This window comes from Salvelinus alpinus, chromosome 12, assembly GCF_045679555.1.
Source record: "Salvelinus alpinus chromosome 12, SLU_Salpinus.1, whole genome shotgun sequence".
Taxonomy (NCBI): Eukaryota; Metazoa; Chordata; class Actinopteri; order Salmoniformes; family Salmonidae; genus Salvelinus; species Salvelinus alpinus.
This window is the reverse complement of record NC_092097.1, coordinates 52,902,904-52,928,415: the sequence shown is the minus strand read 5'-3', so window position 1 is coordinate 52,928,415 and position 25,512 is coordinate 52,902,904. Positions and strand designations below refer to the sequence as shown.

Here is a 25,512-nt window from a genome sequence, read left to right as displayed (position 1 = left end):
CTGTTACTGAGATAATGGCCTGCCTTAATACGAAGTGATTGGAAAATGAATTGTTATGTGAAACAATGCCGGAGCTGACTATGACTAACTAATGAAGTCCCTGTCTGTCTGAAGCCATAGGCACACTGGCAGGGTAATTACAAGGAGGGAGGGATAGGGAGAGAGAGAGGGAGAGAGGGGGTGAGAGAGAGAGAGAGAGAGGGAGGCTGAGAGAGGCAGAGAAAGAGAGAGAGCGAGGGAGAGAGAGAGAGAGGCAGAGAGACTGAGAGGCAGAGAGAAAGAGACAGAGAGAGAGAGGCAGAGAGAGAGGCACGGAGAGAGAGAGGCAAAGAGAGAGCCAGAGAGAGAGACAGAGAGAAAGAGAGAGGCAGAGAGAGAGAGGCAGAGAGAGAGAGGCAGAGAGAGAGAGGCAGGGAGAGAGAGAGAGAGAGAGAGAGGGAGTAAAGAGAGGAAGATGGGGCTTAGCCTGTCTTCATTTAATCCTTTATAACAGAACAGAGCAGAACAGAGTAGCGCCCGAGAATCATGCCACCCATCGGCTGTAGAGCCACAGCCACTGCCAGAGCCAGCGCCAGCTCGGCTAAATCCGACAATATTTTGATTAGTTGTAAACTGTCAACCACTAGACTGGAAACACTCAGCTCCAGTTCAGGTGGGTTGGTGCTATTTCAGACTGGTTGAAGGTACAGAAGTAAAATAGTTGTCACCTAAATAAAATAAAAACATCTATGTGTTTCTGTGCAGTGAAATGTACATTTAACACTAAATATCTACGTGCGCCAAATAGTGCGATTCATAAACTTGCCTCATGCCGTACAGACGCGTGTTTGATGTTATACTCTCCTGAATAATGCCCATAATTCACCTTTTATGGTGACAAAAAAATGCCCTTATGTGCTGTATACTATGGAAGTGTTGGAATTAGGCTAAGACAGTATCTAAAGGAAATAGCAATGGCGAACTTGATCAAATGTCTTTGGAGGTGTTGGCAGAATGTTTTCTATAGAAGCGACAATTACTCTACCTGACCATTTCTGAAAGACTGAAACATGTGCAAATAAGTGTGGACCTGTAAACAGATCATTTGAATGCAGTAATGTTTTGCATTCACTTTTTCCTGAACCTAAATATGCTGCACTGTCCAAGAATTCTGAAACATTGTCTACTCAAAAATAAAAAATTGAAAACTACAGTAGGCCTACTTACAACTGTCAGTTCACCCGTTAAATTGTACTGTATGTTATAAACTGCGCTCCCTGTCGGATGCATAGAGCAAAAACCTGAAATGATAATAGCCTATCAATAGCCCCAATTAAACGAGAGATGCACATGGATGGCTACTTGGGGAATAGGAAATCAACTGTCTCAACATGGCGAGAAAAGGGTGAGGAATTTATTCTGCAATGGTTATGATATATACACTACCGGTCAAAAGTTTTAGAACACCTACTCATTCAAGGGTTTTTCTTTATTTTTACTATATTCTACATTGTAGAATAACAGTGAATACATCAAAACTATGAAATAACACATATGGAATCATGTAGTAACCATTAGACTACTACTATACTACTACTATACTACTACTAGACTACTAGACTACTACTAGACTACTACTATACTACTACTATACTACTACTAGACTACTAGACTACCACTAGACTACTACTAGACTACTACTACACTACTACTACACTACTAGACTACTACTAGACTACTAGACTACTACTAGACTACTACTAGACTACTACTACTACACTACTACTATACTACTAGACTACTACACTACTACTAGACTACTACTAGACTACTACTACACTACTACTACACTACTACACTACTAGACTACTACTAGACTACTACTATACTACTAGACTACTACAATACTACTAGACTACTACTAGACTACTACTACACTACTACTACACTACTACTACACTACTACTACACTACTACTACACTACTACTACTACACTACTACACTACTACACCACTAGACTACTACTAGACTACTACTAGACTACTACTATACTACTAGACTACTACAATACTACTAGACTACTACTAGACTACTACTACACTACTACTACACTACTACTACACTACTAGACTAGTACTACACTACTACTAGACTACTACTACACTACTGGACCACTACTAGACGACTACTAGACTACTACTACACTACTACTACACTACTGGACCACTACTAGATGACTACTAGACTACTACTACTACACTACTACTAGACTACTACTAGACTACTACTAGACCACTACTAGACTACTAGACGACTACTAGACTACTACTACACTACTATACTACTACTAGACTACTACTAGACTACTAGAATACGAATATACTACTGCTAGACTACTACTAGACTACTACCAGACTACTACTATACTACTACTATACTACTAGACTACTACTATACTACTACTATACTACTACTAGACTACTACTAGACTACTACTATACTACTAGACTACTACTATACTACTAAACCACTACTAGACTAATACTACGCTACCAGAATACTACTATACTACTGCTAGACTACTACTATACTACTATACTTCTACTATACTACCAGACTACTACTAGATTACTACTATACTTCTACTATGCTACTAAACTACTACTATACTACTACTATACTACTACTAGACTACTACTATACTACTAGACTACTACTAGACTGCTACTATACTACTAGACTACTACTAGACTGCTACTATACTACTAGACTACTACTACACTACTACTACACCACTCCTACACTACTACTATACTACTAGACTACTACAATACTACTAGACTACTACTACACTACTACTACACAACTAGACTACTACTAGACTACTACTACACCACTAGACTACTACTAGACTACTACTAGACTACTACTACACTACTACTACACTACTACTACACTACTACTAGACTACTAGACTACTACTATACCACTAGACTACTACTAGACTACTACTAGACTACTACTAGACTACTACTAGACTACTACTACACTACTACTACACTACTACTACACTGCTAGACTACTACTAGACTACTTCTACACCACTAGACTACTACTAGACTACTACTAGACTACTACTAGACTACTACTATACTACTAGACTACTACTATACTACTAGACTACTACTAGACTACTACTATACTACTAGACTACTACTAGACCACTACTAGACTACTACTACACTACTACTATACTACTAGACTACTACTAGACTACTACTATACTACTAGACTACTACTAGACCACTACTAGACTACTACTACACTACTACTATACTACTAGACTACTACTATACTACTACTAGACTACTACTACACTACTACTACACTACTACTATACCACTAGACTACTTCTACACTACTACAACTATACTACTACCAGGCTACTAGACTACAACTATACTACTACTAGGCTACTAGACTACAACTATACTACTACTAGGCTACTAGACTACAACTATACTACTACTAGGCTACTAGACTACTACTATACTACTACTATACTACTATACTACTAGACTACTACTATACTACTAGACTACTACTATACTACTACTATACCACTATACTACTACTATACTACTGGACTAATACTATACTACTACTGGACTACCACTATACTATACTACTAAACTACTAATATACTACTAGACTACTACTATACTACTACTATAATACTACTATACTACTACTATACCACAACTGGACTACCACTATACTACCGGACTACAACTATACTACTACTAGGCTACTAGACTACAACTATACTACTACTAGGCTACTATACTACTGGACTACTACTAGACTACTACTATACGACTAGACTACTACTATACTACTACTATACAACTATACTACTACTATACTACTACTATGCTACTACTGGACTACCACTTGACTACTAGACTACTACTAGACTACTACTAGACTACTAGACTACTATACTACTATACTACTATACTACTACTAGACTACTAGACTACTACTAGACTACTACTAGACTACTACTATACTACTACTAGACTACTACTAGACTACTACTAGACTACTACTAGACTACTACTATACTACTGCTATACTACTACTAGACTACTACTAGACTACTACTAGACTACTGCTATACTACTACTAGACTACTAGACTACTACTAGACTACTGCTATACTACTACTAGACTACTACTAGACTACTACTAGACTACTACTATACTACTACTATACTACTGCTATACTACTACTAGACTACTACTAGACTACTACTAGACTACTACTATACTACTACTATACTACTGCTATACTACTACTAGACTACTAGACTACTACTATACTACTACTAGACTACTGCTATACTACTACTAGACTACTAGACTACTACTATACTACTACTAGACTACTGCTATACTACTACTAGACTACTAGACTACTACTATACTACTACTAGACTACTGCTATACTACTACTAGACTACTAGACTACTACTATACTACCACTGGACTGCTACTATACTACTACTATGCTACTACTGGACTACCACTTGACTACTAGACTCCTACTATACTACTAGACCACTACTACACTACTAGACTACTAGACTACTACTAGACTACTAGACTACTACTAGACTACTACTAGACTGCTACTAGACTACTACTATACTACTACTAGACTACTAGACTCTTACTAGACTACTAGACTACCACCATACTAGTACTATACTACCACTGGACTGCTACTATACTACTACTAGACTACTACTATACTGCTGCTATACTACTAGACTACTACTACACTACTAGACTACTACTACACTACTACTAGACTGCTACTAGACTACTACTACACTACTAGACTACTACTACACTACTAGACTACTACTAGACTACTACTAGACTGCTACTAGACTACTACTAGACTACTATACTACTACTACACTACTACTATACTACTATATAACTGCTATACTACTAGACTACTACTAGACTACTATACTACTACTACACTACTACTATACTACTATACTACTGCTATACTACTATACTACTACTAGACTACTACTATACTGCTGCTATACTACTAGACTACTACTACACTACTAGACTACTACTACACTACTAGACTACTACTAGACTACTACTAGACTGCTACTAGACTACTACTAGACTACTATACTACTACTACACTACTACTATACTACTATACTACTGCTATACTACTAGACTACTACTAGACTACTATACTACTACTACACTACTACTATACTACTATACTACTGCTATACTACTAGACTACTACTAGACTACTACCAGACTGCTACTTCTCTCCTCTCCTCCCACTTCTCTGTGTTTCACACGTCTCTCCTCTTCTTCCACTCTGTGTTTCACACGTCTCTCCTCTTCTTCCACTCTGTGTTTCACACGTCTCTCCTCTTCTTCCACTCTGTGTTTCACACGTCTCTCCTCTTCTTCCACTCTGTGTTTCACACGTCTCTCCTCTTCTTCCTCTCTGTGTTTCACACGTCTCTCCTCTTCTTCCACTCTGTGTTTCACACGTCTCTCCTCTTCTTCCACTCTGTGTTTCACACGTCTCTCCTCTTCTTCCACTCTGTGTTTCACACGTCTCTCCTCTTCTTCCACTCTGTGTTTCACACGTCTCTCCTCTTCTTCCTCTCTGTGTTTCACACGTCTCTCCTCTTCTTCCTCTCTGTGTTTCACACGTCTCTCCTCTTCTTCCGCTCTGTGTTTCACACGTCTCTCCTCTTCTTCCACTCTGTGTTTCACACGTCTCTCCTCTTCTTCCACTCTGTGTTTCACACGTCTCTCCTCTTCTTCCACTCTGTGTTTCACACGTCTCTCCTCTTCTTCCTCTCTGTGTTTCACACGTCTCTCCTCTTCTTCCACTCTGTGTTTCACACGTCTCTCCTCTTCTTCCTCTCTGTGTTTCACACGTCTCTCCTCTTCTTCCACTCTGTGTTTCACACGTCTCTCCTCTTCTTCCACTCTGTGTTTCACACGTCTCTCCTCTTCTTCCACTCTGTGTTTCAGTGAAGGTTCAGAAGAGTGACAACCCCCACTCGTGGGACCCCTGTGTGAATTACTGTCCCCCCCAGCCACCCTCCTCTCACTGTAAGACCAACAGTAATACCTGGACCACCTCCTCCAACCCCTCCAGCACACAGGAGTACTGCAAATGTAAATATCGCCTCTGCTTCTGTTTCTACGTCTTTCTGTGTCTGTGCTTTGTGTGCCATACCTTTGCTCTCACACTACCGGAAATGTGTCTATACCTTGTGTCTGTGCTGTGTCTGTCCCTTGTGTCTGTGCTGTGTCTGTCCCTTGTGTCTGTGTCTGGTCTGTATCTGGTCTGTGCTGTGTCTGTCCCTTGTGTCTGTGTCTGGTCTGTGCTGTGTCTGTCCCTTGTGTCTGTGTCTGGTCTGTGCTGTGTCTGTCCCTTGTGTCTGTGTCTGGTCTGTGCTGTGTCTGTCCCTTGTGTCTGTGTCTGGTCTGTGCTGTGTCTGTCCCTTGTGTCTGTGTCTGGTCTGTGCTGTGTCTGTCCCTTGTGTCTGTGTCTGGTCTGTGCTGTGTCTGTCCCTTGTGTCTGTGTCTGGTCTGTGCTGTGTCTGTCCCTTGTGTCTGTGTCTGGTCTGTGCTGTGTCTGTCCCTTGTGTCTGTGTCTGGTCTGTGCTGTGTCTGTCCCTTGTGTCTGTGTCTGGTCTGTGCTGTGTCTGTCTTAGTCGTAATGTCCACCGAGAGTCAGTATCTATGATGACTTTAGTCTCTCTATCTCCCTACTGCCCTAGTGTCCACGAGGAGTCAGTATCTATGTAACTTTAGTCTCCCTCACTGAATTAGTGTCCATCTGACTCTTTATCTCCAGCCTTAATATAATATAATATATAATATATATTAATTCTGAATATGTACAGTATGCCAATTAGCAAACACTTTTTTAAATGACTTCTCTCCTTCTCTCTGCTGCCATGGCGTCTCTTCTTTCCCTCATCTCTCTCTCCCTGTTTTTCTCAATTCAATTCAGTTCAATTTGCTTTATTGGCATGACGTAACAATGTATATATTGCCAAAGCTTACTTTGGATATTTACAATATGAAAATAATAATTATCAAAATTGTCAACGGGACAACTGTAACAACAATATCCAAGGGTCAAAATAACCATACATTGAACAATAACAATAAGCATACAGTAGAGGATATGTGCAGGTTGATTGGTCTGTCAGACATTGTCCCTCATCTTATGGCAGGCAGCAATGTAGTGCGCTGCCAACCCACAGCTCTCTGCGTCCTCCCCCAACAGGACGGGTAGCCTATTCTCATCAGACAGGTCTTTGAAACCTTGAATAAGGGTTTCAAATTTGGGGAAATTACACTCTCTAATTGTTGTATTTTTGACATTTTGTTTGGAAATTCAGCTCTGTCTCTGTTTCTCTCTCTCTGGCTACCTTTCACTCTCTCTCTCTCTCTCTCTCTCTCTCTCTCTCTCTCTCTCTCTCTCTCTCTCTCGCTCTCGCTCTCTCGCTCTCTCTCTCTCCAGCCCTAGTGTCGACCAACTTCTCGCCCGGTTCCACCACCACCACCACATCAGGCCCTGGGTCGACCAGCCAGATCTCCAGTACCCTGCCCCGTACGGCTGTCCCCATGAGCCCACGCAACTCCATGATGAAGAGACGGCAGAGGAAAAAAGAGCATAAGAGCTCATGTACGGTCTTCAAATCCCTCCCCCATTAAAATACCCTATTCACTAGAGACAGTACTATGGTACAGCTGTAGGATCTTAATTTGATCAACTTTTTGTAGGTAAACTTTAAAACGTGTAGTGTATTTGAGGTTTAAAAAGGTTTCTGAAGTTTGTATTTTCACTTTTAAAAGTAAATATGAACTCATATCCAAATAGTGAGGTTGACTCGTCATATACTAGTATTTGTGGCCAAAGCATAAATTGGAGGGAAAAAAACTTCAACAACCCCACTATTTCACTTACATTGTAAGTAATTATAGATTAATATTTCATAGATATCTGGAAAACACTGGGCAGATTTTAAGAAACATGTATCAAACCTTACAGGATTATTTTCCTGCTGTAGCAAACTGGCTCAAATTAAGCTACTACATCTGTAGTTTGGTGCAAGGATATCATACTGCTCAGTGTGCTGTTATTCCACCATTTTCATTTAGTTGATGTAATCATGCTGGTTCTGTTTTCCTTATTTTAATACTATGAGGGTGTTATGTTTGTCTTTGCTCTGGTGATTCTATTTAATCCATATTTGATTGACTCTTGATATGCCCAACCCTCATCCCGGGAGCTACCCTCTCACAGGATTTTCTGCAAATGTTCTGCTAGTGACTTTACCAGGACCTTGATTAGCTGAATCAGGTGTTTTACTGCAGGGTTGAAACAACACCCTGCACACCTAGTGGCTTTCCAGGAGTAGAGATGGTCACTCCTGATAGGGTAGATAGTATGTGTTCTGTCTGATATCTCTCTATCTATCTATCTATCTATCTATCTATCTATCTATCTATCTCTATCTCTCTCTCACTCTCTCTCTGTTACGGTGCCTCCTAACGGAGGGAGGTGCAGGAATCAGGAGCAGGAGAGCAAGGAAATCCCAGTGGCAAAAGTTTAATGAGCAGTCCCAACACAACTACAACATGGGACTAAAACACGCCCAAAACGAGATTGCCACACACCCAGGGAATAAAGCGTAACACACACGGAGGAGAAACCTCTACTACTAAACTCAATACCAAAACGGCACAACTGCCGAGAGAAAGGAAACCCCGTGGTGCAGACACGCACCCCTAAATAACGTCACCACAGAAAACAATCCCGCACAAAGACTCGTAGGCAGCGGACGTAAATATACCCACCGAAATCAACTAACAAGACACAGGTGTAAACAATACAGACAGACACAAACGAAAAGGAAAAATGGATCGGTGGCAGCTAGTAGGCCGGCGACGACGACCGCCGAGCACCGCCCGAACAGGGAGAGGAGCCACCTTCGGTGGAAGTCGTGACACACTCTCTCTCTCTCTCTCTCTCTCTCTCTCTCTCTCTCTCTCTCTCTCTCTCTCTCTCTCTCTCTCTCTCTCTCTCTCTCTCTCTCTCTCTCTCTCGCTCTCTCTCGCTCTGTCTCTCTCGCTCTCTCTCTCTCTCTCTCGCTCTCTCGCTTTCTCTCTCGCTCTCTCGCTTTCTCTCTCTCTCTCTCTCTCTCTGTCTTTCTCTCTCTCTCTCTCTCTCTCTCTCTCTCTCTCTCTCTCTCTCTCTCTCTCTCTCTCTCTCTCTCTCTCTCTCTCTCTCTCTCTCTCTCTCTCTCTCTCTCTCTCTCTCTCTCTCTCTCTCTCTCTCTCTCTCTCTCTCTCTCTCTCTCTCTCTCGCTCTCTCTCTCTCGCTCTCTCTCGCTCTGTCTCTCTCGCTCTCTCTCTCTCTCTCTCGCTCTCTCGCTTTCTCTCTCGCTCTCTCGCTTTCTCTCTCTCTCTCTCTCTCTCTCTCTCTCTCTCTCTGTCTCTCTCTCTCTCTCTCTCTCTCTCTCTCTCTCTCTCTCTCTCTCTCTCTCTCTGTCTCTCTGTCTCTCTCTCTGTCTCTCTCAATTCAATTCAATTCAAGGGGCTTTATTGGCATGGGAAACGTGTTAACATTGCCAAAGCAAGTGAGGTAGATATTATACAAAAGTGAAATAAACAATAAAAATTAACAGTAAACATTACACATACAGAAGTTTCAAAACAATAAAGACATTACAAATGTTATATTATATATATACAGTGTTGTAACAATGTACAAATGGTTAAAGCACACAAGTTAAAATAAACAAGCATAAATATGGGTTGTATTTACAATGGTGTTTGTTCTTCACTGGTTGCCCTTTTCTTGTGGCAACAGGTCACAAATCTTGCTGCTGTGATGGCACACTGTGGAATTTCTCCCAGTAGATATGGGAGTTTATCAAAATTGGATTTGTTTTCAAATTCTTTGTGGATCTGTGTAATCTGAGGGAAATATGTCTCTCTAATATGGTCATACATTGGGCAGGAGGTTAGGAAGTGCAGCTCAGTTTCCACCTCATTTTGTGGGCAGTGTGCACATAGCCTGTCTTCTCTTGAGAGCCATGTCTGCCTACGGCGGCCTTTCTCAATAGCAAGGCTATGCTCACTGAGTCTGTACATAGTCAAAGCTTTCCTTAAGTTTGGGTCAGTCACAGTGGTCAGGTATTCTGCCACTGTGTACTCTCTGTTTAGGGCCAAATAGCATTCTAGTTTGCTCTGTTTTTTTGTTAATTCTTTCCAATGTGTCAAGTAATTATCTTTTTGTTTTCTCATGATTTGGTTGGGTCTAATTGTGCTGTTGTCCTGGGGCTCTGTGGGGTGTGTTTGTGTTTGTGAACAGAGCCCTAGGACCAGCTTGCTTAGGGGACTCTTCTCCAGGTTCATCTCTCTGTAGGTGATGGCTTTGTTATGGAAGGTTTGGGAATCGCTTCCTTTTAGGTGGTTGTAGAATTTAACGGCTCTTTTCTGGATTTTGATAATTAGTGGGTATCGGCCTAATTCTGCTCTGCATGCATTATTTGGTGTTCTACGTTGTACACGGAGGATATTTTTGCAGAATTCTGCATGCAGAGTCTCAATTTGGTGTTTGTCCCATTTTGTGAAATCTTGGTTGGTGAGCGGACCCCAGACCTCACAACCATAAAGGGCAATGGGCTCTATGACTGATTCAAGTATTTTTAGCCAGATCCTAATTGGTATGTTGAAATTTATGTTCCTTTTGATGGCATAGAAGGCCCTTCTTGCCTTGTCTCTCAGATCGTTCACAGCTTTGTGGAAGTTACCTGTGGTGCTGATGTTTAGGCCGAGGTATGTATAGTTTTTTGTGTGCTCTAGGGCAATGGTGTCTAGATGGAATTTGTGGTCCTGGTGACTGGACCTTTTTTGGAACACCATTATTTTGGTCTTACTGAGATTTACTGTCAGGGCCCAGGTCTGACAGAATCTGTGCAGAAGATCTAGGTGCTGCTGTAGGCCCTCCTTGGTTGGTGACAGAAGCACCAGATCATCAGCAAACAGTAGACATTTGACTTCGGATTCTAGTAGGGTGAGACCGGGTGCTGCAGACTGTTCTAGTGCCCGCGCCAATTCGTTGATATATATGTTGAAGAGGGTGGGGCTTAAGCTGCATCCCTGTCTCACCCCACGACCCTGTGTGAAGAAATGTGTGTGTTTTTTGCCAATTTTAACCGCACACTTGTTGTTTGTGTACATGGATTTAATAATGTCGTATGTTTTACCCCCAACACCACTTTCCATCAATTTGTATAGCAGACCCTCATGCCAAATTGAGTCGAAGGCTTTTTTGAAATCAACAAAGCATGAGAAGACTTTGCCTTTGTTTTGGTTTGTTTGGTTGTCAATTAGGGTGTGTAGGGTGAATACATGGTCTGTTGTACGGTAATTTGGTAAAAAGCCAATTTGACATTTGCTCAGTACATTGTTTTCATTGAGGAAATGTACGAGTCTGCTGTTAATGATAATGCAGAGGATTTTCCCAAGGTTACTGTTGACGCATATTCCACGGTAGTTATTGGGGTCAAATTTGTCTCCACTTTTGTGGATTGGGGTGATCAGTCCTTGGTTCCAAATATTGGGGAAGATGCCAGAGCTAAGGACGATGTTAAAGAGTTTTAGTATAGCCAATTGGAATTTGTTGTCTGTATATTTGATCATTTCATTAAGGATACCATCAACACCACAGGCCTTTTTGGGTTGGAGGGTTTTTATTTTGTCCTGTAACTCATTCAAGGTAATTGGAGAATCCAGTGGGTTCTGGTAGTCTTTAATAGTTGATTCTAGGATTTGTATTTGATCATGTATATGTTTTTGCTCTTTATTCTTTGTTATAGAGCCAAAAAGATTGGAGAAGTGGTTTACCCATACATCTCCATTTTGGATAGATAATTCTTCGTGTTGTTGTTTGTTTAGTGTTTTCCAATTTTCCCAGAATTGGTTAGAGTCTATGGAGTCTTCAATTACATTGAGCTGATTTCTGACGTGCTGTTCCTTCTTGTTCCGTAGTGTATTTCTGTATTGTTTTAGTGATTCACCATAGTGAAGGCGTAGACTCAGGTTTTCCGGGTCTCTATGTTTTTGGTTGGACAGGTTTCTCAATTTATTTCTTAGATTTTTGCATTCTTTATCAAACCATTTGTCATTGTTGTTCATTTTCTTCGGTTTTCTATTTGAGATTTTTAGATTTGATAGGGAAGCTGAGAGGTCAAATATACTATTAAGATTTTCTACTGCCAAGTTTACACCTTCACTATTGCAGTGGAACATTTTACCCAGGAAGTTGTCTAAAAGGGATTGAATTTGCTGTTGCCTAATTGTTTTTTGGTAGGTTTCCAAACTGCATTCCTTCCATCTATAGCATTTCTTAATGTTACTCAGTTCCTTTGGCTTTGATGCCTCATGATTGAGTATTGCTCTGTTCAAGTAGACTGTGATTTTGCTGTGGTCTGATAGGGGTGTCAGTGGGCTGACTGTGAACGCTCTGAGAGACTCTGGGTTGAGGTCAGTGATAAAGTAGTCTACAGTGCTACTGCCAAGAGATGAGCTATAGGTGAACCTACCATAGGAGTCCCCTCGAAGCCTACCATTGACTATGTACATACCCAGCGTGCGACAGAGCTGCAGGAGTTGTGACCCGTTTTTGTTGGTTATGTTGTCATAGTTGTGCCTAGGGGGGCATATGGGGGAGGGAATGCTGTCACCTGCAGGCAGGTGTTTGTCCCCCTGTGTGCTGAGGGTGTCAGGTTCTTGTCCAGTTCTGGCATTTAGGTCGCCACAGACTAATACATGTCCCTGGGCCTGGAAATGATTGATTTCCCCCTCCAGGATGGAGAAGCTGTCTTTATTAAAGTATGGGGATTCTAGTGGGGGGATATAGGTAGCACACAGGAGGACATTTTTCTCTGTTAAGATAATTTCCTTTTGAATTTCTAGCCAAATGTAAAATGTTCCTGTTTTGATTAATTTAATGGAGTGAGTTAGGTCTGCTCTATACCAAATTAGCATTCCCCCTGAGTCCCTTCCCTGTTTCACACCTGGTAGTTTGGTGGATGGGACCACCAGCTCTCTGTAACCTAGAGGGCAACCAGTGGGTCCGTCTCCGCTATACCATGTTTCTTGCAGGATGACAATGTCTGCATTACCGATTTCTTTGGTGAAGTCCGGGTTCCTGCTCTTTAGGCCAAAGGCAGATGACCTCAGGCCTTGGATATTCCAGGATGATATAGTGAAGGCTTTTTGTTCCATAAAGTGTCCAATGTTGTTGGCCGTGTGATTTGGCCTCAGGCCAGTAAGTGTGAGCAGAGCCTGCTGAGCATCTGGTACATGCCGTTGGCTTGGGCGAGTGTAAGAGTGGGGGTTGGGCCTGTTTGCCCGCTCACTACCTGGGCGTATGTGTGACTTCCATGTTGATGCCCTCTTTGCGGGGGTGGGGTGCATGGGGTGGGCAGGAGTGGCATAGGTCTGATCTGAGGGGGCCTAAATGGGGTGTGGGCATGGTTGATGTGGGGGGGTGTTGATTGGTTGGGGTGGGGGTGTGGATGTGTCTGGGGGTGCTGTGGTCTGGATGTAAGTCCTCTTGGCGTGGGTCTCTCTCTCTCTCTTTCTCTATCTCTCTCTCTCTCTCTCTCTCTCTCTCTCTCTCTCTCTCTCTCTCTCTCTCTCTCTCTCTCCAATTTAATTTGCTTTATTGGCATGACATAACAATGTACAGTGGGGAGAACAAGTATTTGATACACTGCCGATTTTGCAGGTTTTCCTACTTACAAAGCATGTAGAGGTCTGTCATTTTTATCATAGGTACACTTCAACTGTGAGAGACGGAATCTAAAACAAAAATCCAGAAAATCACATTGTATGATTTTTAAATAATTAATTTGCATTTTATTGCATGACATAAGTATTTGATCACCTACCAACCAGTAAGAATTCCGGCTCTCACAGACCTGTTAGTTTTTCTTTAAGAAGCCCTCCTGTTCTCCACTCATTACCTGTATTAACTGCACCTGTTTGAACTCGTTACCTGTATAAAAGACACCTGTCCACACACTCAATCAAACAGATTCCAACCTCTCCACAATGGCCAAGACCAGAGAGCTGTGTAAGGACATCAGGGATAAAATTGTAGACCTGCACAAGGCTGGGATGGGCTACAGGACAATAGGCAAGCAGCTTGGTGAGAAGGAAACAACTGTTGGCGCAATTATTAGAAAATGGAAGAAGTTCAAGATGACGGTCAATCACCCTCGGTCTGGGGCTCCATGCAAGATTTCCCCTCGTGGGGCATCAATGATCATGAGGAAGGTGAGGGATCAGCCCAGAACTACACGGCAGGACCTGGTCAATGACCTGAAGAGAGCTGGGACCACAGTCTCAAAGAAAACCATTAGTAAAACACTACGCCGTCATGGATTAAAATCCTGCAGCGCACGCAAGGTCCCCCTGCTTAAGCCAGTGCATGTCCAGGCCCGTCTGAAGTTTGCCAATGACCATCTGGATGATCCAGAGGAGGAATGGGAGAAGGTCATGTGGTCTGATGAGACAAAAATAGAGCTTTTTGGTCTAACTCCACTCGCCGTGTTTGGAGGAAGAAGAAGTATGAGTACAACCCCAAGAACACCATCTCAACCGTGAGGCATGGAGGTGGAAACATCATTCTTTGGGGATGCTTTTCTGCAAAGGGGACAGGACGACTGCACCGTATTGAGGGGAGGATGGATGGGGCCATGTATCGCGAGATCTTGGCCAACAACCTCCTTCCCTCAGTAAGAGCATTGAAGATGGGTCGTGGCTGGGTCTTCCAGCATGACAACGACACGAAGCACACAGCCATGGCAACTAAGGAGTGGCTCCGTAAGAAGCATCTCAAGGTCCTGGAGTGGCCTAGCCAGTCTCCAGACCTGAACCCAATAGAAAATCTTTGGAGGGAGCTGAAAGTCCGTATTGCCCAGCGACAGCCCCGAAACCTGAAGGATCTGGAGAAGATCTGTAGGGAGGAGTGGGCCAAAATCCCTGCTGCAGTGTGTGCAAACCTAGTCAAGAACTACAGGAAACGTATGATCTCTGTAATTCCAAATATTAAGTTCTGCTTTTCTGATGTATCAAATACTTATGTCATGCAATAAAATGCAAATTAATTACTTAAAAATCATACAATGTGATTTTCTGGATTTTTGTTTTAGATTCCGTCTCTCATAGTTGAAGTGTACCTATGATAAAAATGACAGACCTCTACATGCTTTGTAAGTAGGAAAACCTGCAAAATCGGCAGTGTATCAAATACTTGTTCTCCCCACTGTACATATTGCCAAAGCTTACTTTGGATATTTAGAATATGAAAATAATAAGAATCAAAATTGTCAACGGGACAACAGTAACAACAATAACCAAGGGTCAAAATAACCATACATTCAACAATAACAATAAGCATACAGTAGAGTACATGTGCAGGTTGATTGGTCTGTCAGACATTGTCCCTCAACTTATGGCAGGCAGCAATGTAGTGCGCTGCCAACCCACAGCTCTCTGCGTCCTCCCCCAACAGGACGGGTAGCCTATTCTCATCAGAGAGGTCTTTGAAACCTTGAATAAGGGTTTCAAATTTGGGAAAATGACACTCTCTAATTGTTTTATATTTTTGACATTTTGTCAGGAAATGCAGCTCCGTCTCAGGTTCTGCTGTTGTGCAGTGGTTGCACAGCCTTTCCTCTACAGGGAGCCAGGTTTTCCTGTGTCTACCCTTCTCAATGGAAAGGCTGTGCTCACTGAGCCTATACTTTGTCAAGGTTTTTCTAAGGTTTTGATCAGTAACCATGGTAAAATAGTTTGCCACGGTGTACTGTCGATTTAGGGCCAGAAAGCACTGCATTTTGCTTTGTGTTTGTGCTTGTGTTTCCCAATAAGTAATGTAGTTTTGTTTTGACTGTGTTGTAATTTGGTTTATTCTGATTGATTGGATGTTCTGGTCCTGAGGCTTCAGTGTGTTAGTAGAACAAGTGTGTGAACTCAGCCCCAGGACCAGCTGGATGAGGGAACTCTTTTCTTTGCTCAGCTCTTGGCATTGCAGGGCTTGGTAATGATATGAGAGGGGGTCACTGTATTTTAGATGTTTCCAAAACTTAATTGCTCTTTTTTGAGTTTTTATTATTAGTGGATATTGGCCTAATTCTGCCCTGCATGCATTGTTTGTAGTTTTCCTCTGGACATGTAGGAGAATCTTACAGAACTCTGCATGCAGGGTTTCAATGGGGTGTTTGTCCCATTTGATGAAATCTTGTTTTGCAAGTGGACCCCACACCTCGCCTCCATAAAGTGCAATTGGTTCAATGACACATTCAATTAGTTTTAGCCAAATTTGAATAGTTATTTAAATTTGAAATTGTTTTTTAATGATGTAGAATGCCATCTCTCTCTCTCTCTCTCTCTCTCTCTCTCTCTCTCTCTCTCTCTCTCTCTCTCTCTCTCTCTCTCTCTCTCTCTCTCTCTCCCACTCTCTCTCTCCAGCTGTGTCACTGGCATCCAGTACAGTGGGTCCTGGTGGTCAGATCGTCCACACAGAGAGCAGTGAGATCACCCTGAGAGGAGACCCTCTAAACGGCTTTGGGGTCCAGCTACAGGGAGGCATCTTCGCTACAGAGACCCTCTCTGCTCCCCCGCTCATACGTTTCATAGAGCCGGACAGCTCTGCCGAGAGGTACGCACGCACACCTCCTGAAAACTGAAGCTTGTGATTGTGATGTGGAGAGAGTGATCTAGAGATGGATCAGACAGGCTCCAGACAGTGTCGCAGTAACACAGAGACACTGCTACTTCAGACAGTGATTCTTGTCGTCATGAATCAGGCCAACAGACAGACTGGAGTAATATAGCAAGTGTGTTATGGCCTTCCGGCCAGGCTGTTATTTGTAAATTATAGACTGGGTGGTCGAGCCCTGACTGCTGATTGGCTGAAAGCCATCTATACCACGGGTATGACAAAGCATTTATTTTCATTTTTCTGATTACGTTGGTAACCCGTTTCTATTAGCAACAAGGCACCTCGGGGGTTTGTGGTATATTGCCAATATACCACGGCTAAGGGCTGTGTCCAGGCACTCCGTGTTGTGTCGTGCCGAAGAACAGCCCTAAGCCATGGTATATTGACCATATACCACACCCCCTCGGGCCTTATTGCTTAATTAGAACAGGTTCTCGATTCACTTGTCTGGTGAAGGCATGGGTAGGTGAATGGTGATAAATTACTTTAAATCCAATCACCCCTTGGTGTTTTCTACTACCACCCCCACTACTAATACTACTACTACTATGTTACAGATGTAGAATCTTAATTTGATCACCCTGTTGTAGTGTGTTTGAGGTTTAAGAAGGTTTCCCTTACAAAAAATGTATCGAGCCCTTCAAAAATGATCATTAATTATAATCCACATAATAATTCAAATTTCCTATTGCTGCAGGATTACTTTCCTGCTGTGGAAAAATGGCGCAAATTAAGGTCCTACATCTGTAGTGAATTGATCTACACTGTTTGGATCAATGGAGGCTGGTGGGAGGAGCTATAGGAGGATGGGCTCATTGTAATGGATGGAATGGAACTAATGCAACGGTATGAAACACATCAAACATATGGAAACCACATGTTAGACTCCATTCCATTTATTCCATTCCAGCCATTACAATGAGCCCATCCTCCTATAGCTCCTCCCACCAGCCTCCACTGATTCAGACCCATCTGTGTAGTGTTTTACTGATGTTATATTAAGACTTTATAAGTTGTTGTTGGTTTTAAAGTGGGACCCAACATGGCTTTCCTGTTGACTACAGAGATTCAGAACCTTTGTGTCTCCACTATCTGCAGCAGGGAAACAAAACAAGTTGATATCATGAAGAATTTCCTTTTTTTATTTTTTTTTACTAATTTTGAACTCTGACTTGTCTCCAGGGTAATCCTACTTCACTACGGGATAATTGGACTATTCTTGACTAAAGAGTGAGAAAGAGAGAGAGAGAGAGAGAGAGATAGAGATACTTTATATATATATATATATATAGAGAGAGAGAGAGAGAGAAAGTTCCCTTTTGTGTTTTTGCTTTGATCTGAGCACAGGGAATTGTGTCTGTTTGTTTACCCATAATCCTCCTTGTCACCAGCGCTGTTTCACAACGACAGAGGCCTCCGCTGGTAGAAAATCGTCTTTTTTGCTGTTCTCACTCCATCTGGAGAAGTACTTCTTATGTCTCAGGAACCACATGAATAATATGTTAACACTTTAATAACATTGAGAAATCTGCTGAGATTGACAGACAGTAATGCTGCGAGAAAGTTGTCCTGGAACGCACCCATTGGCACACAAGACAGGGGGGTAAATAGATAGATCCTCCTTCTAGACGACAGATAAAGTTTTCAACTGTCGCACGAATGCACGCACGCACACCCACACCCACACCCACACCCACACCCACACACACACACACACACACACACACACACACACACACACACACACACACACACACACACACACACACACACACACACACACACACACACACACACACACACACACACACACACACACACACACACACACACACACACACACACACACGTCTCTGACAGAGAGTTACAGCAACCTGGGGAGTCTCTCTCCACATTGGTGTATCTCCTTTCCCCTGTGTTTCTCTCTCTCTCTCCTTATTTCTCCTTCTCTCTCTTTCTCCTTCTCTCTCTCTTCTCGATCATTTTGGGTTACTTGAAATGGACGAGTTGTATTGAAAACAATACTTTAAAAATGTCTGCTGGCCTATCAGGAAGACTTGAAATTAAAGAGACGGTGTGTTTCTTTCAACTTAAAAGGAAAGCATCTTGGCCGTTATCAAACTGGATGATCGTTAATATTACTTGGGTATCTGGGTCAGGACTCAGTGGGGCTCAGACTGGAGAATTCTCTCTCATTGCTTATCAGTTAGAAGATTTAAAGATTGGGGTTAGGGGGGTTTGGGGGGGTGGACTGGAGAACTTCAAACAGACTTTGTGTAGAAACATGTCTAAATCTTGTTGTCTTGACAGTAAATGAGAGAACTCATTAGCATGTCTGTCTCTCTCTCTCTCTCTTTCTCCTTCTCTGTCTAACTATGTCCTCAACTCATTATAGTGTATTAGATGAGTTAACTCAACTCATTAGAGTGTATTAGATGAGTTAACTCAACTCATTAGAGTGTATTAGATGAGTTAACCCAACTCATTATAGTATATTAGATGAGTTAACTCAATTCAACATAGTGTATTAGATGAGTTAACTCAACTCATTATAGTGTATTAGATGAGTTAACTCAACTCATTAGAGTGTATTAGATGAGTTAACCCAACTCATTAGAGTGTATTAGATGAGTTAACTCAACTCATTAGAGTGTATTAGATGAGTTAACCCAACTCATTATAGTATATTAGATGAGTTAACTCAACTCAATATAGTGTATTAGATGAGTTAACTCAACTCATTAGAGTGTATTAGATGAGTTAACTCAACTCATTTAAGTGTATTAGATTAGTTACCTCATTACAGTGTATTAGATGAGTTTACCCAACTCATTAAAGTGTATTAGATTAGTTACCTCATTACAGTGTATTAGATGAGTTAACTCTACCCTTTACTTCTTGTTTCTGCAAAACCTCCAGCATAGCTGACACTTTCAAATGATTTCCAGAGGAGGGGATATAAACCCATCTCATCCCAGACACCCTGTGTTTTGCCTAGGCCTGTTGTGCAGCTGGTAAAAGCATTCTGTTAGTGTACAGATGTATGGTCATTCATTTGAGCCAGTTTCTTACAGCAGGAAAATAATACTGCAGCAACAGCAAATGTGAATTATCATGTAAATCATAATGAATGGACATTTTTGTTGGGGTTGAAAATCAAGTCTGAAAATTCCAAGTGGAAATTACTTCCTTTAAAAGCCTTTTTAAGCCTCAAATGCACTACAATTCAGGAAAGTTCTCCTGCAACAGTTATCAAATTAAGATCCTACATTTTTGGGGGGACTTCATAGCAGATTTTGAAAAGGCGTTTGATAAAGTATGATTAGAATGTATATATAAATGCCTGGATGACTTTAATTTTGGTGAATCTCTTATACAATGTGTTAAAGTTATGTACAGCAACCCCAGATTGTAAAATAGTAAATAATGGTTACTTCTCAGAAAGTATTGAGCTTTTAAGAGGAATAAATCAAGGCTGTCCATTGTCTCCATATCTATTTATTATGGCCATTGAAATGCTAGCTATTAAAATTAGATCCAACAAGAACATCAAGGGGTTTGAAATCCAGGGGATAAAAACAAGTGTCAATAAATGCCGATGACTCCAGTTTTTTTCTTAAATCTGCAATCTGGATCCCTGCACAGTCTCATTGAAGATCTTGATCACTTTTCTAGCCTCTCTGGATTAAAACCTAATTATGACAAGTGTACCATATTCCTTATTGGATCGTTAAAAAATACAGTGTTTACAATACCTTGTAGTTTACCAATAAAATGGGCAGATGGGGAAGTAGACACACTTGGTATTCACATCTCAAAAAATATAAATGAACTTACCACAATTAATTTCAATAGAAAGTTAGCAAAAATAGATAAGATTCTGTAACCATGGAGAGGTAAATACTTGTTTATTTATGGAAAAACGCTTTGGTCCTATCACAGTTTATTTACTAATGTCACTGCCTACTCCAGATGACTTGCTTTTTAAAATCATATGAGCAGAAAATATTTCATGTTATTTGGAATGCTAAGCCAGAAAATTTTTTACGTACCTATTTATATAATAAATATGAATTTAGGGGACTCAAATATTAAACCTCTCACTAAAAGCTTCACTCATACATAAGTTATACTTAAATCCCAAATGGTTCTCCAGTAGATTATTAAGGAAGGCTCATCCTTTGTTCAAAAATAGCCGTCATACAGATTACAACTTCTCATTTCCGACCAATTGAAAATGAAATGTTGTTTAAAGTATCACCCTTTCTTAAACAAGCCATACAAAACATAGAGTTTTAGTTATATAGTAAGCATAATCAAACTGCCTTACTGTGTTTGTGAACTGTACTAAAATAATAGCCTCTTTTTACTTTATTTATTTACTTTAAAATGTAGAAAAGTCTACTGAGAAAACTAAAAAGAGCACTTAAAAAGGTCACTTCATGGCTTGTTGTGAGCGCCACTGTCCCATGCTATACATAATGTAAAATGGTGATACTAACCCCAACTACCAGCCAGATCCAATCCCAAATGATTACAAAGTATTTACCTTGTCGCCACATGTAAGGAATCAAAATGGTGGTAACAATTAAGAAACATACAGCAGGTTGGTACAATTTCAGTTCTATACTCCAGAAAAGATAGAACAAATATTACAACAAATGTTATGGTTAAACTCAAATATACTGATCAATAAAAAAAACATTCTTTATGGATTTTTTTTTTTAAATATGGTATTATATGTATTAATGATATTATGAATAGGAATGGAGGAGTTATGTCACATATGCAGCTATCGAAAATATATGGGAATATCTGCTCAATCCAAATGTACAACCAACTGATTGCAGCACTACCACAAAAATGGAGGAGGCAAGTGGAAAAGGACGTAGGTAGGGAACTTGTTTGCCTGCCATATATTAAATATATAAATTGGCTGAAAGGAACTGGCATAAATAGAAAAATAAATGGACAAAAATGTTGACAGCTGCGCCATAGGGGTTGCAAAATAAATGGGAGGATATTTTTGATGTACCAATTCCATGGCATATGGTTTATGAACTGGTACAAAAAAACTACACTTGATTCCACACTTAGAGTTTTTCAATTTCAATTATGATATAAAATTCTTGCCACCAACAGAATGCTACAGTATATATATGGGGCAACAATACAACAATCTCAGCTCTGTAGATTTTGCTGCGAAGAGACAGAATCAATAGATAATTTATTCTGGTATTGTCTCTATGTAGCTTGTTTCTGGTCACAGGTTCAGGAACGGTTAAAATAAATCACAACATGCACTTAACATGAACCTTACAAATAGCAGTGTTGGGCGATCTGGACAGCCATAGTCAATAAATAATATAATAATACTGGTAGGAAAGGTTTTCATCTTTAGCTCACAATCTGTGGATACTATTGGTTTAGAAAGGTTCAACATGTATGTAAAACATCACAACACAATGGAAAAATGTTTGGCACATGGAAACCAAACGAGCGTGGGCCATGGGGATAGGTGGGATGGACTGAGAGTGGCTGAAGGGTGGGATTAAAGAGCTTATGTTCTGTCATGTGTAATTGTTATGTGATTGCTGGAAATAAAAGTACCATGTATATATGTAAAGTGTATATATATATGTAGCAAAAAAGCTGTAAAAAAACGAAGATATTTGTCCTCCGAAGAGGGGGGGTGGTGGAGGGGTTAATAATAAAAAATAAAAATAAATATTTTTAAAAATCCTACACTTTTAGAAAATATTGTACTATCTAGAACCTTTTAGGGGTTCTCCTATGGGGACAGCCGAAGAACCCTTTTGGAACCCTTGTACATATGTAGGACATATTCGCTAAACAGCCTGTTGTTCCAGAGAAGAGAAGGTGGCTGTTGATTCCTACATCCAAGAAGAGGCTGGTTGAGATCATTGAGTGGGTGGTTAATGGAGCATGGCCTCAGACCTCACTGCAGCATCACACTGTAAACTACTGATACATCAACATCACGACTCTGTGTGTGTGTGTGTGTGTGTGTGTGTGTGTGTGTGTGTGTGTGTGTGTGTGTGTGTGTGTGTGTGTGTGTGTGTGTGTGTGTGTGTGTGTGTGTGTGTGTGTGTGTGTGTGTGTGTGTGTGTGTGTGTGTGTGTGTGTGCGTGTAAAAATAATCAGAACACCTCTAAACTTGTAATAGAGTCTGTTTGTTTCCAACTCTGCTTTCATATATTCGTATCTCTCTCTTTCTCTCTCTGTCTGTCTCTCTCTCTCTCTCAATTCAATTCAAGGGGCTTTATTGGCATGGTGAACATATGCTTACATTGCCAAAGCAAGTGAAATGGATAAACAAAAATGAAATAAACAATTAAAAGTGAACAGTAAATATTACACTCACACAAGTTCCAAAAGAATAAAGACTTTTCATATTATGTATATACACAGTGTTGTAGTGATGTGCAAACAGTTAACGTACAAAAGGGAAAATAAACATTTATATGGGTTGTATTTACAATGGTGTTTGTTCTTCACTGGTTGCCCTTTTCTTGTGGGAACAGGTCACAAATTGTGTTGCTGTGATGGCACACTGTGGTATTTCACCCAATAGATATGGGAGTCTCTCCTTCTCCCTCTCCCTCTCCCTCTCCCTCTCCCTCTCCCTCTCCCTCTCCCTCTCCCTCTCCCTCTCCTTCTCCCTCTCCCTCTCCCTCTCCCTCTCCCTCTCCCTCTCTCTCTCCCTCTCCCTCTCCCTCTCCTTCTCCCTCTCCCTCTCCCTCTCCCTCTCCCTCTCCCTCTCCTTCTCCCTCTCCCTCTCCCTCTCCCTCTCCCTCTCCCTCTCCCTCTCCCTCTCCCTCTCCCTCTCCCTCTCCCTCTCCCTCTCCCTCTCCCTCTCCCTCTCCCTCTCCTTCTCCCTCTCCCTCTCCCTCTCCCTCTCCCTCTCCCTCTCCCTCTCCCTCTCCCTCTCCCTCTCCCTCTCCCTCTCCCTCTCCCTCTCCCTCTCCTTCTCCCTCTCCCTCTCCCTCTCCCTCTCCCTCTTCCTCTTCCTCTTCCTCTTCCTCTCCTTCTCCCTCTCCTTCTCCCTCTCCCTCTCCCTCTCCCTCTCCCTCTCTTTCTCTCTGTCTCGTTCCTACTCTCTCTCTCACTCTCACCCTCTCGCTCTCTCTCTTTCTCTCTCTCGTTCCTACTCTCTCGTTCTACTCTCTCTCTCTCTCTCGTTCCTACTCTCTCTCTCTCTCTCTCTCTCTCTCTCTCTCTCTCTCTCTCTCTCTCTCTCTCTCTCTCTCTCTCTCTCTCTCTCTCTCTCTCTCTCTCTCTCTCCCCAGTGCCTTTTCAATCAACTATAGTCCAGATGTTTGGTAGTAAGATTCATATGCTCTCCTTCCCTGGAGGTTACTGTATTCATTATTACACAATGTCTTAACTCTGCTACTCTGTACTTTTCCCTCTCTCAGTTTTTCGTAATCATTTCTCTGATTGTTACAACTGAAAGTACAAATCCAATCAAATGTATTTGATCCGATTTAAATCGTAAAATGATGTAAAAATGTGACTGCCTTTTTTCCTAACTTCTCTTTTGCGTCTAGGCCGGGTTACAGTAAATACATTTTGTGTCAACAGGGCTTTATAATTACATTTGATTGATTGAATGATTGATCACTTCATTTATTGATCGATTGTCCCGACAGGTGCGGCCTGCTGCAGGTTGGAGACAGACTCCTGTCCATCAACGGAATCCCCACGGAGGATGGAACACTGGAGGAGGCCAATCAGCTTCTCCGAGACGCCGCTCTGGCCAATAAGGTCTCTCTTGAAATAGAGTTTGACGTCGCAGGTTGGTCTCTTGGGCTTAGGCCTCCCAGTAGGCTATATGTACAATATGTGAAACTAATGAATTTATAAAATGGTTGAAAAGCTATAGACCAGGGGTGTCAAACATACGGGCCATGGGCCGGATCCGGCACGCGAGGGGGTGGTTTGAGATTTCAAACTCAATATACTATAAAATGACTAAAACCAAATGGAAACTTTATAAAACAACAATGGTCATACATTAATTTAGTTTCTTGACTGTTTACAGCTCAATGTGTCCAGCTCACTGTGTCCAGCTCACTGTGTCCAGCTCACTGTTTACAGCTCACTGTGTCCACCTCAATGTGTCCAGCTCACTGTGTCCAGCTCACTGTGTCCAGCTCACTGTGTCCAGCTCAATGTGTCCAGCTCACTGTGTCCAGCTCACTGTGTCCAGCTCAATGTGTCCAGCTCAATGTGTCCAGCTCACTGTGTCCAGCTCACTGTGTCCAGCTCAATGTGTCTAGCTCACTGTGTCCAACTCAATGTGTCCAGCTCAATGTGTCCAGCTCAATGTGTCCAGCTCACTAATAATCACTTAAATGAAACCCTAGACATCGGACTATTTCTTGCAAATTTTGATGGTGAGGAAATATAACCAATTTTCAGTGCGGCTCTCAGAACGCTGTTGGAGACTGAATGTGGCTCTAGGGGCAAAATGAGTTGGACACCCCTGCCTTAGACTAATGCTCTAGTAATCATTGTAATGAACAGTTTATCATCAGGGTTTAGAGTGGTTACCCTAAGGGCCAAAGTAACTTTTACAATTCTCATTTAAAATATCCAGTGTATAAATCTAATT

General features: G+C 41.6%; 1 protein-coding gene across 7 annotated transcripts in view; it reads left to right on the top strand.

Annotated features, from left to right (window-relative positions):
- The window catches only part of LOC139536351 (glutamate receptor-interacting protein 2-like), a 351,360-nt gene that overhangs the window by 261,601 nt on the left and 64,247 nt on the right, over window positions 1–25,512 (top strand). For all 7 annotated transcript variants that reach the window (XM_071336818.1, XM_071336817.1, XM_071336816.1 and 4 more), the window contains exons 10-13: window positions 6,080–6,226; window positions 7,587–7,751; window positions 16,622–16,811; window positions 24,548–24,693. In XM_071336818.1, coding sequence (XP_071192919.1) covers window positions 6,080–6,226; window positions 7,587–7,751; window positions 16,622–16,811; window positions 24,548–24,693 — 648 coding nt within the window. The remainder of the gene's footprint in view (window positions 1–6,079; window positions 6,227–7,586; window positions 7,752–16,621; window positions 16,812–24,547; window positions 24,694–25,512) is intronic.